Raw genomic sequence first — 16175 nt, 5'->3', positions numbered from 1 at the left:
AAACACACACAAAATAGAGACTAGAATAAGCTAGCCCATCATCCAGCTTGAACACTGGCCAATTCTGTTATTTCTTGATAGGCATTTACAGCTCAAGCACATGTTCTTGTTTCCAGGTTCTCTTTTATTATTATAACGAAACACAACATCTTGACATTTACAGAGCATGCACCTCAGTGCCAAGGACAAGGCCAGCTCTCCCATCCTGTGTGGGCAGGTAAGTGACCACTGTCATCCACCCCGTGAAGGCAGAGCGTGTGGCTGGGCAAGTCAAGTGGGCCTGCAAATCATATCTAAGAATCCAGGGCCTAAAGCGTCCCTGTAACAAAGCCGGGAGATCCCAGAGTGGATGGGGCTCTTGGGGCTGGGGCCTGGCTGACAGACCCACCCCATCTCCTTATTAACATGCCTCTAAAACCCCTGCCCTGTCCCCTCCCCACTGCTGAAAATAATGGGCTTCTGTGAACGCTGCTCTTACCTATGAATGCTGCTCTTACCTAAATGGTGAGAGGAGCAGTGGCCACTTAACTGAACTTGGTTGTGGTTTCGTGGCTGGATGGAGTGTCTTCTCTCAAGACGGGGGTGCTGCTCCACATCCGCACTTGGCCTGACTCAGTCCTGGGAAGCCCTCACATAATCCTGTGTCATCAGCCCCCCTGCGCCGACCCAGCCAGGAGGAGGACAGGACCATGAACCTGAAGTGTCACACACACTGGTTTTATTGCAGTTGTTCTTGGCCAAGTTCAAACTCATAGAAAGTAAGACCAAAGGAGGTATGTGAGCAATAAGCCTCCCTTCCCTGCCCACACAGTGACTGGCCCGGGTGTGACTTAATCGTGACTCTCCACGCCTCCAAAAGGGGGCTCCTCCCTGACAGCCAGCAGCGACTCGGCCGCTTGTTCGGCGTTCCCTCGCAGGGAAGCCCAGGTTCCTGCTGCGTGACGGCAGGCCTCCGCGAACACACACCCCCTCCCGGCCCCCGGAGGTGGTCCCGGCTCACGAGCACTGTGTGCATCAGTGCCTGATGGCAGGTGGCAGAGGAAATGAGTGACCGGGGCAGCTTTGGTCGGCCAGCTCAGCGAGAGCACTGCGGTTCCCGCACGTGGACTCCTCAGTGCACGCGTCTCCCTGGGAGCGGGGCCCGCTGGCGGCCTGGCCTGGCGGGCTTTCATCGGTCATGCCCGGGGGCAGCTTAGAACTACCTGATGCAGGGGCCCTGGGGAATTTTTCAAGTACTAAGTGTCAAAGCTGTGCTAGGCACAGGCAGAAGGGCTCAGCACTCCACAGCTGTGTGTACATCACGGGGAACGTTGGGATTTCTCCGTCTTGGGTAGCTCTGCATTTGACTAAAAATTAAGTTAAAAATTAAATTTTATAGAATACTCTCATAATTACAGTGCTTAAGATTATTCTTTAGATAAACACAACGCTGCTTAAGAGCAGGTGCTTTTTAGAAAGTACAACTGTGGTTTCATTTGTGGTCGGGGCAGTAAACCAGTCACGAAAGCGCAGACTACCCCTTATTCTGGCTGTTGAAAAAGTAATCAGAGTATTCAAAGAGGGATACAGGAAGGCGTGGGGCCAAATTTACTGGTTTTTGAACAGAATACGAAGAAAACACTTTAAATGACTGAGTTGGTCACAGAACTAATTTATCTTCTTAAAAGACAGAAATGTGCAGGCCCAACTATGAAATTGCGAAAATGCATTGATTTGCTCAAGTGTACATTTAAAATCAGGCGCCCTCAGTGAAGCGTTAGGAGTTAACAGCACATAACAAATGATCGTTTTGCAAGTGAGAACTTAGCATTAGAAGATCCTGAACGATTCCTCGGCCGTCTTTTCATCGAATGATGGGTGCTGATCTGTCATTTGTCACCGTGGGTCGGAGTTTCACAGTAGCAAAGGGGTTTTCTCCACTGTGGGGGAAGAAAAAAATGCAGGAAATACTACAAGATGGGAATCTGATTTTAAAGGAGCTAAAAGGTTGTTCTTGCTCTGTAAATTGTATACCTTATGTAAATTCCAGACAGCCTTTCCTGACAATAGAAAGTTTCATCGTGGTGTTCTCTGCATGCCACCTGGTGCAGAACTATCCAAAGAGCCAACATTTTGGACACAGGAGAGCCCCGCTCTCTGCAGCCCTATATGGTAGGGGCTAGGTGGGACAGCCACCTAGGACCAGGCATTATTAAGTTGCCAAGCACAGTGTGTGACCAGGAGGCCAACCTCTTGCATCTGGGCAGATGCCTCCTCGGACCGTGATGGGAACCAGGGGGCCGCATTTTCCTGACCCCACAGGCCTGAGGCCGTGCTCAGGATCAGGCCTCCTGGGGGCCATATAGGCTGCTCACTGACGGGGAGTGCAGCTGGCAGCTTGGAAGGGCGTGTGGAGAGTGGAGAGTTACGTACCTGAGGAAAGGATGCTTTGCAGTCCCGTTTGTATTATTCTGTGAGAAAGAGAAAGAGGAAGTTCATGGAAGGCTCGTGAAATTGGGACATTTTAAGTAAGACCTGCAGATAAAGGCATCTAAAACAAGGGACTGTTTAAAGCTACAGATGTTCTGACTCGAGTCATTTGAGACTATTTGGATACCTTGAAAGAATAAAGGCACAACCAGAACACACTTTAAAGATTGAGAGGGACCCTCACAAGGGCTGGACCATCAGATGCCGAGGGGGAATAAAGGGCCCCTGCCCACAGCCTTTCAGGCGCGAAGCGACTGCCGTTGGCTTTTTGGAGGCGCAACCCTGAGTGAAGCCGTGAAAACACAATGAGCAGGAGAGAGACCTTGTCGGGTTGGGTGCCCACAGCCAGCGACCTCGCAGGGAGTCCCACAAGGTAAGGAGAAGAGAAGATGAATGTGTGAACACTGTTGCTGCCTTCGGGGGGCTTGGGGGTCCCCTACTGTGGCCCGGGACCAGGTGTGTGCCTTCCTGCCCTCATCACAAAAAGTCTGCAGCTGTGAGATTGCTCTCACTCTGTTTAGGCTGTTGGAAGAGGCGCTGGTCAGAGCGCGGGGCCGCCCAGGAGAGGGCAGTGTGCCGCTGTCGGACCTGCCTGCGCTGAGAGCTCCCCGCAGCCCTGTGGTCTGGGTGCGCAGGCCTCTGAGCACCGACCAGACAGCTCCTCGCCCTCCCCGCGGTGGTGGAAGGCCACATGGGGAGAGACCTGGACCAGGGCCCCTTGGGGGGCCTCAACTGGGTTTTGGACGTACCGACTCAAGGCGGAGGGCTAGGGATACTGGGGCTACTCCAGGCCTGCGCCTGCTGTCTCTGAGAACCACACATCTTGACCTTGAACCCCAAGCGCAGCAGTTATCCTGATGGGGCGCCCCAGCACCAGGAGGCAGAGCAGTGCCTGCTTTTCTTACTCAAGCACAAAGCAGCTGCCCTGCGCAGTGCATCCCAACAAGGTTCCAAGTGCCCAGCAGGGCATGCGGCGCGTCCCTGGCAGGCCCAGGGCGAGCATTCCTGCTGTGGCACTCACATCACAGAGCGACTTAGGGATGGAAACACACCAGGCTGCCAGTAGCACCCTGAGCAGACAGCCTAGAATGGGGGCCCTGGTGCCGGGGAGGTCCCTGAGGCCCCAGGTCAGGAGGAAGGGCAGCTGAGTCCTGTTGGCCTGGGAAGCGCACTTCCTGCCAAACTGGAGTCCCAGCTCGGCCTCCACTTGCACAGTGGCAACCACGTCCTCCCGCCTGCCTTCCCCAGGGCGGGACAGTGTCTGTACCACGTAAGCCACGTCTGAGGAGGCTCTGCCCTGACCTGGCAACGAGAAACACCCCACCTGGGAGCACCCCGACTGTCAAGGCAAAGCCTCGGCGCTTGTTCCCAGGGGGCCTCCCGCCCCCAGAGCTCCAGAACGAGTTGGCTGCCTTGTGTCACCTGGGTGCCCAGCCCGCAACGTGAGAGAGACAGAGGTGGAGGAGAGGTGCCGCCATCCATCCTGGAGAGGACAGTGACAGGAAGCAGCCACCTGTGCAGAGAAGGAGCCCAGAGACCCGACGACGGCAGCCTGCAGCACTCAGTGCTGGGGCTGACGCGGGGGGTGGGTCAGGTGCCCGTTCTCACGTGGGGGCGGGTCACACACGGCGCTTTGTGACGTTGCCGTGCACTTTTCTATGTTTACCATGACAAACGTGTTTTCAGAAAGGTTCCCCTCCAACGCCTCCCACCCAGCCCCCTGCCGTGGTCATGACGAAGGGCCCCCAGGCTGGACCCGGCGCCGCTGTCCGTCCAGTGAGGAAGCGCACCCCAGCCCCGGGGGTCTTCAGACCCCCGCCCCGCCACGGACCCCCCCCCCCGACAGCCCCCTCCCTCTCGTCGGCGGGCTCTGGGAGCCCTGTGAGTGGTGGCTGTCCTGCCTGCTGCCTCCACCGCTTCCCTCAGGCCATGCGGTAGGGCTTGGGGTCCCCTGTCCTGGACCTGACCTCAGTATGGCTCCTGCTGGGCTCAGGGGACACGGCAAAGCCGGGCTCTGTGGCCCTGGCCCCTCCCGCTGGGCTGGCCCCTCCGGCTGGGCTGCTGTAGCGTGTTCCGGGCCCCCTCCTGGCGCCCACGGCCTGGGCCGGAGCACCCCCTGCAGGACAGGGTCACAGGGCTCGGAGCCGGGCGCACACGGAGGCGGGCGTGTCGTCAGGGCAGCGAGGGCGCTGTGCGGCGGGACAGCCCGCACCCGCCAACCGTGGCCAAGTGGGAACAGGCAGACTGAGGAACGTGACCTCACCACAGAAAACCCGGACCCCAGTCCACTTGAGTGGGCACCGCTGACACACATGGCACTCCTCCCACCCAGGTCCCTGCCTGGGCGCCCACCACAGGCCCACTTGCCTCGAAGAAGACCAGTGGGTCCCGGCTTCCAGGCAGTCCTGGTCAGCTCAGCCCGTTTCCCAGGTGGCCCACAGACACTCAGAGGAAGGGACCTCTGTGGCCCCGTCGGGATGACGCAGGTCCCCACACCCACACCGCAGAAGGCAGGGCTGGTGGCGAGAGGTGGCCCTGAGTGCATCTTTGGTGCCTGCCCTCTCTGGCCCGCCACCTCCTGCAAACACAGCCTCCCTGCACCTCTGAAGCCAGCCGAGGTCAGCCCTGTGCCCTGCAGCATAAGCAGCTCTGATGCTTGTTTTACACGTTACAGTGGATGCCAGTTCTCAGCCGCGGGCCAGACTTACCTCCCAATTCACAACCTCCGATCTATCTTAAACCGGGGACACACAAGCCTGGCCGGGGGAAACCCAACTCCCCTGGCCCACGGCCCACACGGAGGCCGCACCGAGGCCCCCACTTTGATGTGAAGGTGGGCGTGGTCCTCCGGTGGCCTTTACAGCCTATTCTCTGATGACTTAAAGCTCCGCTGCCACTGCAGTAGGGAAGGGCGTGCTTCAGCCCCACACCTGCGCCCCTGCCTGAGGGAGAAGGCTGGACCCTGGTCACAGGGCAGCCGCAGGAGCTGTCGTGGTTAGTGGGTTCAGAGACGTTCCGCCCCCCGGTATTAGGTGTGCAGTGTACTTAAGCCCAAGTGTCCCGGTGCTGAAACAAAACGACGCATCACTGACAGTGACTGATGGCTGCTTATATGTAAAAACTGCACAGAAAAATGCTTTGCCAGCTCCAAGAACCCCCGCCTTTGGCTGAGGGAGAGCATACTTCCCCCCGACATTTCAGCTGAGGAAAGCGTAAGGACTTGGAGCTGTGCAGTCCCAGGACTGGGTCCCTGCCCTCGAGGGGCCGGGGCAGGGCTCGGTCAGGTTTGAAGTGGAATGTACTCTGCCTTGTGTGACCGACACTTGACTGCCCAGCACGGTGGCCCCTAGCCGTGTAGGACCAGATTAAAATGAAATAAAAACTTTAAATAAAAACTCAACTCCTTAGTCGCACTATCCACTTCCCAGTGCTCAGCTGCCCCTGGGTCTGGTGGCAGCTGTCCTGGATGTAGTTCTGGGCGTTCCTCTCTGAGCCCCGATCCTCCGGGGTGCTTTCTGGAAGAACACCTGTCGCTGCTGCCCCCTGACACGCAGAAGACGGGGTCCGTGCCTCCTGCTGGCGCTGGGAGAGGCTCTCGCGGACAGGAATTTCCGCCTCCCCTGAGGCTACTCTCTGGAGCAGAACCGGTTCTCCCGTCCGCCCTGCAGCGGGCCTGCTCGTCCCCCCCAGCGCGCTCCTGGAACGCGGCAGTTACGAAACGGGGAAGCCTGTCTGACTGGCCGAGGAAGGTCGGCAGAGGGGGCACACAAGGGTGTAGTTTGGGGACAGCTGCATTTTCTCTTCTGCAGTCTGCACAGGATCTTGAAACATACCTCAGAAGATGCTAGTGACAGAACCACAGGCCAGTCACCTACCTTCGCCGCGCCCCTGCGACACATGCCCCACTTAATTCTTGATCATTACCCTCGTCATCCCAAGGTCAGATGCACTTCGTGTCATGGATCAGGAAAAGTGAGCGTCCTGGAACCAGGGCTAGCAGTGCCTCAGACCTTACTGCCCTTGCTGACTTTTAAACGTCGGTGAATCTTTTCTTGTGACCTTTATTAATCGGAGTTTTCCAATATCCTCCAGATGAGAAAAGTAATACAGCCACCTGCCAGCCCCGCACGGATGGCGCCCCTCACCGACGGTGCTCTCCTTGAGGGACACCGACCAGCAGCCGGCCGAGATTCCAGAGCTGGGACCTCAGCTGCTGTCGCCTTTGGGCGCAGCTCAGGAGGCGCCGTGAGGGCATGAAGGCGCTGCCCATGGCCGGAGCGGTCCCTCCGTGGCCCAGCAGGTCCTCGGAGCCGGGCAGAGCGCCCGGGGCTCCTGTGTCCCCTGAGGCGCTAAGATCCGAGGAGAGGAGTGGCGGCCACTGTGCGGGCCTTGGTGCGGGAGGGAGAGGCAGCCCTTACGTCTCTGAATGTATCTACCTGTGTCCCCCTCAAAGGAAACTGAATGAAGTGTGCAGTCACCCTGGAAGTGAAATTATAGGTAACTAAAATTTTCTTTTCAATGCTTGGTCTGTTTTCCAAAATTTCTACCAAAATAGAAACTCTCTGGGTTATTTATAAGTAGAAAAATGTTAGTACTTTTAATTTTTACAAAGGGACTGTTGACCAAACTTGTACTTTGCTCTGTAGCCAAAACCTATAGCTGTGCCTGCCAGGATTTAAAAGGAAACCTCATTTCAGCGGGTTTAATGTATCTAGCAAATGGCAACATTTGAGGAGGAAAAAAAATATTAAAACGTATGTTTACTTCAAGTAGCACGGACTTGAAAAATGTTAATTCAAGAGTTCATCCTTATATCCGTCTCAAGGGTGGGATAAAATATCAATTTGATTACTTCATAGTAGAATTTTACACAAAATTTTAACCAAAAAGCCATTTCTTTCTATGTTTAACAGAGTATGTCAAATCGTAGAGATAACTTTTAATTCGTTTATTAACACTGGGGAGCGGGGGTGGGTGTGGGGCGCCTATCAACTTGTACGAACTTTAAAAAACCGTAAGTAGCCCTGGCTGGTGTGGCTCAGCGGACTGAGCACCGGCCTGTGAACCAGAGGGTCGCTGGTTTGATTCCCAGTCAGGGCACTTGCCTGGATTGTGGGCCAGGCCCCCAGTTGTGGGTGCATGAGAGGCAACCACTCACTGATGTTTCTCTCCCTGTCTTTCTCACTCCCTTCCCCTCTCTCTAAAAATAAATAAAATGTAAAACAAAACAAAAAGAAAAACTATAAGTAGCTTTGCCTTTCATGAATACAATCATACTTATGGGACCCTGATTATTTTTAATTATTTAGAAATTTGATCCAAAACAATTATATTTTTCTAGTAGTTAAATGTGTAACTTAATTTCAGATAAGAATGTTTTTCCTTTATAATGTTAGTATATTAAAAAAATGGGGCTCAAAATTACATAAATTATTATTATTTTTAAAGCCTACAAAATACGCAAACGTGAGTAACCCAGACCCGCTCCCCGAGGTCTGACGGGACAGAGGCTTCTCCCGTGTCGGCCACACCAGTGAGTCACCAGCTGTCAGCTCGCACCTGAACCCCTCCCATTTACACCGACCGCCGTCTTCCCCGGGACGGCAAGGCCGGCCCACCTCCCAGCCCCAGCGCCCACCCTCGGCCGCCTGCAGGTCCTGCCCGCTCGGTGCCCGACTCCGGGCCTGTCCCGCCGCTTCTCAGACAACAGCCCCAGACAGCAGCCAGCTACCCGAGTGCCTAGAGTGCACGCCTGGAGGCCATGCAATTGGTCAGAGCTCCTCCTTTCGAACTCAGCTCCAATGCATCTGCCCCCACGAAGCTGCCTCTGACGCTTCCAGGGGCCGGAGCCCAGCTGCCCTGTTTACACACACAATAAACACGCTGTTCACTGCACTCAACTCCTGGGTTGGTCTTACTCCTGGTAGTTCCCCACGGCCCAGCCCAGGCCTAGACCGTAAGCCGCCAGTAACGCCCAGGGACGAACCCCAGGGTGAAGGTCCCTCCACGACCCAGAGCCCCGCCGCAGTACGCTGATACACGCCGCCCTGATTGTGTTTAGGAAGAAGTCTGGTTGGGCACAGTAGTCGGATGTCACAGAAATTTTTGTTGCCAAAGTTACCAATTGTGACCTCACTGTAGGAATCAACTCTATACCTGCTTGCAGTATAAACATGCCATTTTATGGACGGTTTCAGTTATTAAGAGTTCAACAACATTAATTATTCTAACACTTGTAAAATCAATGACAACTGAAATCACCACTGGAACTCACACAAGCAGGGCATTTTCATTAGGTACTTGGGGCTCGTAAATGTTCTTAAATGAAACCAAAGGCTAAAGGCTGTGAAAACGTGAGACTGAAAAAGGACTTCCAGCCTGCAAGACAGAAGTCAGGGCAACGCCAGCCTCACGGAGCCGGGGAGGAAGTGCTTCCTCCTCTTCAGCTCCCGGCGGAGTGCGCGAAGGGCTGCTGTTGGCTCTTCCTCACCTGCATGGCAGAATCACCAAGGAAGCCAGCAGGTCCAGGGTTTCGCTGGGAGACTTCAGGTTACAGATCGGGTGGAGGTGGTGTGTGGGAGGCAGGGGGGCTTCGGGGGACGCGAAGGTCTGGGAGCAGGCTGGGAGTGCGAGCCCAGGCCTCCTGCACTGGGGTCCGGGTGGGAAGGGCAGAGGCTGCCAGGGGGCCTGCCACAGAGGAGGGGAGGTGGCCACAGAGCACACAGCGGGGCGCCTCCCGCAGCCCTTGGAAGAAAGCTCCGCTGCTCAAGGAAGCGGCAGGAACAGTTTACTGGACACTCAGCCCTTTTCAAGGCAGCCTTCCTACATCGACAGTCTGTTTCGACCCAGCCACCAAAGAGGTTTAAAAATTAGGTCAGACCGCATTTCAAGTTTAAATGCTAAATAATGAATATCATTATTGACTCTGTGGATATTTAAAAACAGGATCATTCAGTTTACCCAATTCAGTGCAGTAAGAACTGCATCAGTGCTTTGCTCCGTCAGCGTCATCTACATGGTAAGACACGTTACCCTGGTCTAACATGGACGGCTGTGATGGCTAGAAGGTCAGTGTGTCCATTTATCATTTCAGTGCTGGCTATGATTTGGAGGCAAGACTCCTTTTACCTTAAAAGGCATTATACAATCTTAATCAGGTAATGGGGCTCAGTGGTCATTATCAATGGCCGCTAATATCACAGAAAGAGGGACATGGGACTCGTGTGCCCCCTGATGGACTAGCCATGGCCAATGAAATGCTCTAGCAAAACAAAACAGGCTAACAAACAACAAGAGACCACAATCAAGGCTGGAAATAAAGAAAGAGGACATAGGAAAGGACACACCACGTGGCTGTGACCAGCAAAACCCAGACTGGGAACACACACCCTGAAGGTTCTCCTTCAGGTGACTAACAAGGAAGAAGAGACAGAGGAGACCTGCAGACAGACAAGGACTTGTCAGGAGCCTCAGCAACCAACCCCAGTGTATGGAGCTGACCTGGACCCAGATTCAAACAGCTATACTCTCCAGGAATTTTTAATGAGACAATCAAAAACTTGACCCAACCAGCTGATGATACTCAGGAATTACTGTCAACTTTTAAAGATATGCTCATTGGTACTGTGGTCACATAAAAAAGGAACTTTAAGATATTTACAAACGATATGAAGTCTGGCATTAGCTTCAAATTGGTCGGGGAGTGGGTGGTGGAGAGATAAAAACAAGATAGGTAAATGAATTGATGACTGTTCTTAGGTTATTAGATCATTAGGTTACTCTTTTCACTTATATGTATGTTCGAATTTTTCCATGAGGAAAAGCTGAAAATCAAACAGAAATGGGAAGGCTCTGTAGACTGACAGGTCATGCCTGCACAGCTTGGACCCTGGGTTTTATAGCATGAAGTTGTATAAGTTTTTTTTTAAATAAAAGGAATTTTTATGCTTTTAGAAATGCCTTAAGATCACTTCCAAATAGTTTGAATATTGTTTTAACATGTAGTATGGCCTTTAATAAAGCAGCATTTGATATCCCTGCCCTTCCCAGCAGTTCCTCCAGCTGCTGCATCTACCTCCAGGATGACAGGATGGAAAAGCTCCGCTTCCAACAGCCACATATCCTTCTTTGAAAGTAATTTTTGGAGTTTGATATTTGTGGTCATTTGCAACGATAAAGCTGCAAATGAAATATTGTGTGGTGAACTTATCTGGGAGGCCAAAGACACACTTGAATGGGACTGCAAAGCCTTGCACTTCCTGGGCTACACACGCCACCACGGCAGCCTGTGACAGGCAGGCGTGTTCCACAATGCCTAAGGCTCATGGGAAAACACAGGGCCCATTTTTTGGAGGGCTCCCATTTCAGAGGGTCCGCCCGTGCGTCGCTCACACCTGAGCAAGGACCCCCAGCTGCGGTGTGGATGGGACGGAGCTGCGGCCGGGAGGAGCAGGGAGAGGGCTTCCGCGTGCCCTGCAGAAAGGACCGCGCAGGAACTGGCGGATAATGAAACGGCAGCTACTGCACGACCGTGTGTGGACAGCCGACAGCGCCCTGCGGGGGCTCCGAGCCGTGTGCACCTGGGGCGTGAAGTGCAGCCCCCTCTCCGTGCTCTGCCTTCCCGCGGGGCAGCTGCATGCTGCTGGGCGAACCCCACACTGACGGGGTTCGTGGTAAATCTGGATCCCAAATCCTAAACGAGCATCTGGCATTGGCGCTGCGTTCCTATTGCTCTTTGAAGCACTCACGTTCTTCCCCTCCCAAACACCGACTTCACGGGTTTCCTCTCTCAGCCACACTCACCGCTCTCTGCCCCTGCACCCCCCCCCCCCCGCCCCTGCCGGCCACACCGCGCAGCCAAGTGCCGGACAGGCCGTCAGGCGCCCCGGCCGCCCGCCCCCACATGATCTGGCCTGAAGAACAGGGGGGACAGGGGCCCCCCGACTCTCTGGTGTCCTGGAACCATTGCCTGCTTTCTCTGTTCCTCAGGGACGCCCAGCGTGTGCCCTCCTCAGGAGTTTTAAACTTGCTCCTTCCATCTGGGAAGCGCCTCGCGACCCCCGATGGCGGGCTCCTTGCCACTCAGGAGTCAGCTATAAACAGCCATGTGCCACCTAGGTCCCCCTTTCGGGTCTGAGGGGCTGATGCCGGGCTGCAGGGATGCTGTTGGCACCTGGCCCTCTGGTCACACGTCCAGAGCCCTGTCCCCTGGGCCTGGCACTCAGCAGACACTGTTGTCAAAGGAGTGATAGGGGTCGTTTGACGTTCTGACAGGGCTGCTCAGGATCAGAGAGGACGCACACACGGCGTTTGCACGGCGCGCAGTACCAAGTGAACGCTTCCGGAAGGCGCAGGGATCACGTTACTGCTTTCTACCTTGAACTTTTCTTTAGGAAACAGCATGAACACGGCAGGAATGCAAACAGAAAGGGTGACCAAGTGACTGAACAACGGCAGCTGTGACCGAGAGCAAGGAGAGGTTAGCGCCTGACACAATCTAGCCCGCTAGGGACTGCATGTAAATCGTCACCTACAGGCAAAATAAAACCCGAAGGCCTGCAGGCAGGAGGGGGAGGGTGGGTGACGGAGAGGGACTGCGGAGGGGCAGGAGGCCCCGCCCCGCACTCCGGCAGGGACGACCCCACGCCTCCGGACACTGCCACGCAGGCCCAGGGTCCACGGAACGTTAGGCAGCAGCTCTACTCACAGAAGACGGGGTGTCCGGCCTGGGCTCCGGGGCTCTGAAGGCAGAAGGAGGCCTGGAGCCCTCCGCTCTCCTCTCGGCAGCCGCCCCCGCGGACAGGCGGCCCAGGTAGTCCGGCGCGGGGATGGGGACGGCAGCGCCGCCCTTCTCAGACAGGTCCACCGTGCTCATGCTTCTCACCGGCGCTGGGCTGGTGGCCAAGTCGGAGAACGCAGGTTAGGTAAGACCCCGCCACTGGGGGCCCAAACACCCAGAACACCCCACGGTCCGAACGACAGCAGATGGATCACAAAGGGCGCGGGAGGACATGCCAGCACGGAAACAACACGATGACGATGGTCATTACCCAGTCCTGGGGACAGGCTCAGGGGTCACTGCGGCAGAGGTGGCAGGGGAAGGCCACACCAGAGGGTGGACAGGACAGCCGGGAAGTAGAGAAGGGACCAGGGCTGAGGACGGAGCCCGAGGAAGGCCTACGTTTAAACAGTGGGCAGAAGGTGTCCTGTCAGGAGGCCGAGAGGGACGGCTGGGGACGTGGAAGGAAAGTAAACAAGGGGCAAGGCCAAGAAACCTGGGCAGGAGAGCATATCAGAAAACCTGTGCCCCAGTGTTCCAGGCCACTCAGGAGGGTCAACAGGGACAGGTGGGCCTTGGGTGCAGCCACTGTGGGTGGTGGGGACGTTGGGAGCAGGGCCAGAGGGCTGGCGGGGTGGGTCTGGGGGTGACTCTTCACAGCAGTCAGTGAAGCCCGTGGAAATGGAAATCACTAGGAAATGAGTGTGGAGCAGCCAGGTCCTGCTTTCTCCCCACGGTCTCGGGCTTCTCACACACGCAGGGACTCCTGACACGCCTGAGCACAGCAGGCCAAGTTTTCCGTCACTGAGAACATGAGCCAGTCAAGTCCTACCTTGGTGAGGGCAAGCTCACTGTCTCCTTTGTGTTTTCTTCCAGCAACTTAGTGTACGATGACGGGAACCAGCCCCTCCTACACGTGAGGAGAGAAAAGAGTTGGCTGTGGTGGTGGCAGCAGACACGTCAGCAACACACACACTGACGACAACCTGGGACAGATGGGCCACTTCCGCTACATTGCACAATATGTATTTTACATACAGTGTTAATTTTATTTGGATTCCCTTTTTATCTTCTCCCCTGTATTGGTTTTATTTAATAGGTGAATAATCTACACAGAAAACCCAAATGTCCTTGCAGTAAGGCTTGTGCACATACTCATGGTGAATTGATGATGCTGGCATCTAAACTATTTATGTGCTGAGTCTCAGAGTACATCTGACACGCAGACCATCCTTGAGAAATCAAGTCACGGTTTTAAAACAACAGCAAAAATCCCCCAAAACAAGAGAATGCTTAAACCTACTTTCAGAGGTGACTTTATACGATCTGATGATCTATGCATCAAATTTATCTATACAGGCACACACATGCAGGAAATAGTCTGGGACAAAGTCCAGTCAACTAAACCAGACCTAGATCTGAACTATGGCCTTAACGCTTGGCTAATGTGCTAGGACGTCCGCAAAGACAACCCGCCACTGACAGGACAGACGGCCGCTGTCTGGAGAGCCAGCGGCCCCGCCTTCTGAGCGGGCCCTTACGCTTTGGAGGTGTCATGCTCCCCGTAAAGCCAGCCGTCCTTCTCCTCAGGGATGAGCAGTGTGATGACGTCTCCCTGCGCGAAGCTGAGGAGGGTCTGGTTGCTGCCAGCGGTGTGCGGGAAGATGGTTTTGACTTTCTGCTTTTTCATCATGTTCAGTCCGGTTGCAACAGAAACTGATCGCTGTAAACTGGGATCCTCTGAAGCAGCTGGTGAAAACGAACACAGCAGTGACGGCTTTTCAAAGGTCACTGCCAACACACAAACCCCAGTCGTGTTCCCTGGCCACACCCTCACCTGTGTGGACGGACAGGGACTGCAGGGGGCACAGGCCGAGCCCTGGCCCCAGGTCTGTCCCTCAGGATCCCTTTTGCAGACCGAGAGGATAAAGCAGCGTCTGCCAAGGTTCCCCTGCCCTTGGCCTTAACCAGGGCCGCTCTGTTGGGGAGGCAGACTGCTCCTCCAGCGAATGTGCTCCCGGTTGTCCTTCCCCTGCTCCCTCAATACGACTCAGAGGCCGTGTGAGGCCTCTGCTCAAACCCAACTGCCCATGACCTGGGCCACAGAGAAAAGGAGAAAGCTGGAAACGCGCTGCGAGGGTGCGCGCCGCTGCTGAGCCCTCCCCACTGACCAGCGGTGCTCTCAGGCCTCCCGGGGCGGCCTGGCGCCACAGCCCGTCCCGCACGACCCGAAGCAGCGGTGTGCCGCGCACTTTCGGTCCCTCGTCAAACACAGCCTGATATTCACCACTCCAAAAAAAACTGGAATGAAATTTTTTCAGATTTTTCCAGTCAAATACTGCTAGCTTAGAATTAAAAACGATGTAAGACCTCTTTCTGTTTTATTCTTGCACAGTCTTACTAATTAAAATATAAACTTCTCTAGCCTCTTACCACACTGCTCTCTAATGACCTTGGCGGTGCTGAATCCACCAGCAACCTTATTTTGCTTTTACCGGGAAGAATCGTTTGAATGACTGGGATGCACGCAACACTACCTGTTTTAACTTGATATTGTCCATAACTTGCAGTCCTGCCTTCGAAGGCAGACGACTACTGACTATTATTTTCCCAGCTGCCATTCTGAAAGTCTCATCCCTTCCCCAACAGCTGCGTGTGGAAACCCGGGTCTCTCCAGCACGTGGCTTGGTTGCCATGGCTCCCACACCCAGGGGCCTGGGACACACCCAGGCAGAGACAGGGGCTGGCCTCCACGAGTCTCCAGGGCCTTGGGTGCCAAAGACTCTGCTGGAGGCAGAGCCGAGTCTAACCAAAGCCCCCTGAAATGTCTGCAAATAATAACTGGCCCTGATTATTGAAATACAATCAACAGAGTTCAGAAATTTAAGCAGTTGGTCTTAAGTCTCCATAAAGTATAATGTGCTGTGAGAGATGATGAAAATCACTGATTATAATTCAAACTGAGCCTACTGGTAAGATTAAGAACCATAATTTTGTCACATGAACTGTTAAGTTCGTTTTACTGAAAAAAGGAACTTATTATAATTGCTACCAAATCTGAGACACGGTGGGAGGATCTCTGTGCATTCTGTTCTATTTTATTTAATTTAGAAAAATTTTAAACATGTACTTGTATTGTATTGTTTCCCCGTCACCCTTTAGTCCCCTTACCCCACCCCCGCAATCACCACACTGCATTATATTCTATTTAAAAATAACACCTTTCAGTAAGTATAGTATTTACTCTTACAAACACCAATTAGTAGAATTAGTATGTGTCAGTGTCTTCTGGTTTTATCATGAACTCAGGCCTTTATTTGTTCTGAGGCGTGTGCTACACACATACTTACATCTGCCTCATGATACACTTATCTAAACTATCTATGTTAAAAGTTTAGAAAAGTAATTTAAAAGAAGGATCTTACCTGAATTCTGTGTGACTGTTGCTGGGTTATTGAACATATCAATCAAAGGACTGGTATTCGCTCTGCCTGAAGGAGCGGGGGGCACCTTTGGTGAGTATTTAGAAAGAGTGTCGTAATCCTTCCTGACCTGGGAGAAGTGTTTATTAGTTAATATTAGTATAACGCAGCAATGAAATTATAGGTTCCCAGGGCTGTTCTGGATTGCATGCTTTAAATTCCAATTTTTCCCAAAGTTCTCTTAGTTGTAGGTCAGTACCCCGTTTTGAATTATTTCAAGAATACTGTATTTTTTCATTTTGTCTTAAAAAAACAAAAAAAGCAGTTATCTTTAAAAACAAAAACAAATAAAGCAAAGCCGTTACTCCCCATACCCTCTCACCCTGGCACCCACTAATCCACCTTGTTTCTGTGGATTTTAGGCTTCCTCTGGAGTACCACTGGGCCGGGGGAGTCTACATTTGAAATACTTCTCCCGCAGAACTTTGAGCGTACTGCTCCGGTAA

General features: G+C 53.7%; 1 protein-coding gene across 1 annotated transcript in view; it reads right to left on the bottom strand.

Annotated features, from left to right (window-relative positions):
• Positions 1-696: 696 nt before the first annotated feature.
• BAIAP2L1 (BAR/IMD domain containing adaptor protein 2 like 1) overlaps positions 697-16175 on the bottom strand; it is a 64565-nt gene continuing 49086 nt past the window's right edge. The window contains exons 9-14 of the mRNA XM_090288608.1: positions 15655-15799; positions 13789-13999; positions 13080-13157; positions 12176-12362; positions 2413-2450; positions 697-1919 (exon numbers count right to left, since the gene is read on the bottom strand). Coding sequence (XP_090144734.1) covers positions 1844-1919; positions 2413-2450; positions 12176-12362; positions 13080-13157; positions 13789-13999; positions 15655-15799 — 735 coding nt within the window. The 3' untranslated portion in view covers positions 697-1843. The remainder of the gene's footprint in view (positions 1920-2412; positions 2451-12175; positions 12363-13079; positions 13158-13788; positions 14000-15654; positions 15800-16175) is intronic.

This window comes from Furipterus horrens, unplaced genomic scaffold, assembly GCF_987537825.1.
Source record: "Furipterus horrens unplaced genomic scaffold, mFurHor1.1.pri manual_scaffold_10, whole genome shotgun sequence".
Taxonomy (NCBI): Eukaryota; Metazoa; Chordata; class Mammalia; order Chiroptera; family Furipteridae; genus Furipterus; species Furipterus horrens.
The sequence above is the reverse complement of the archived record's forward strand: the minus strand, read 5'-3'. Positions and strand labels throughout refer to the sequence as shown.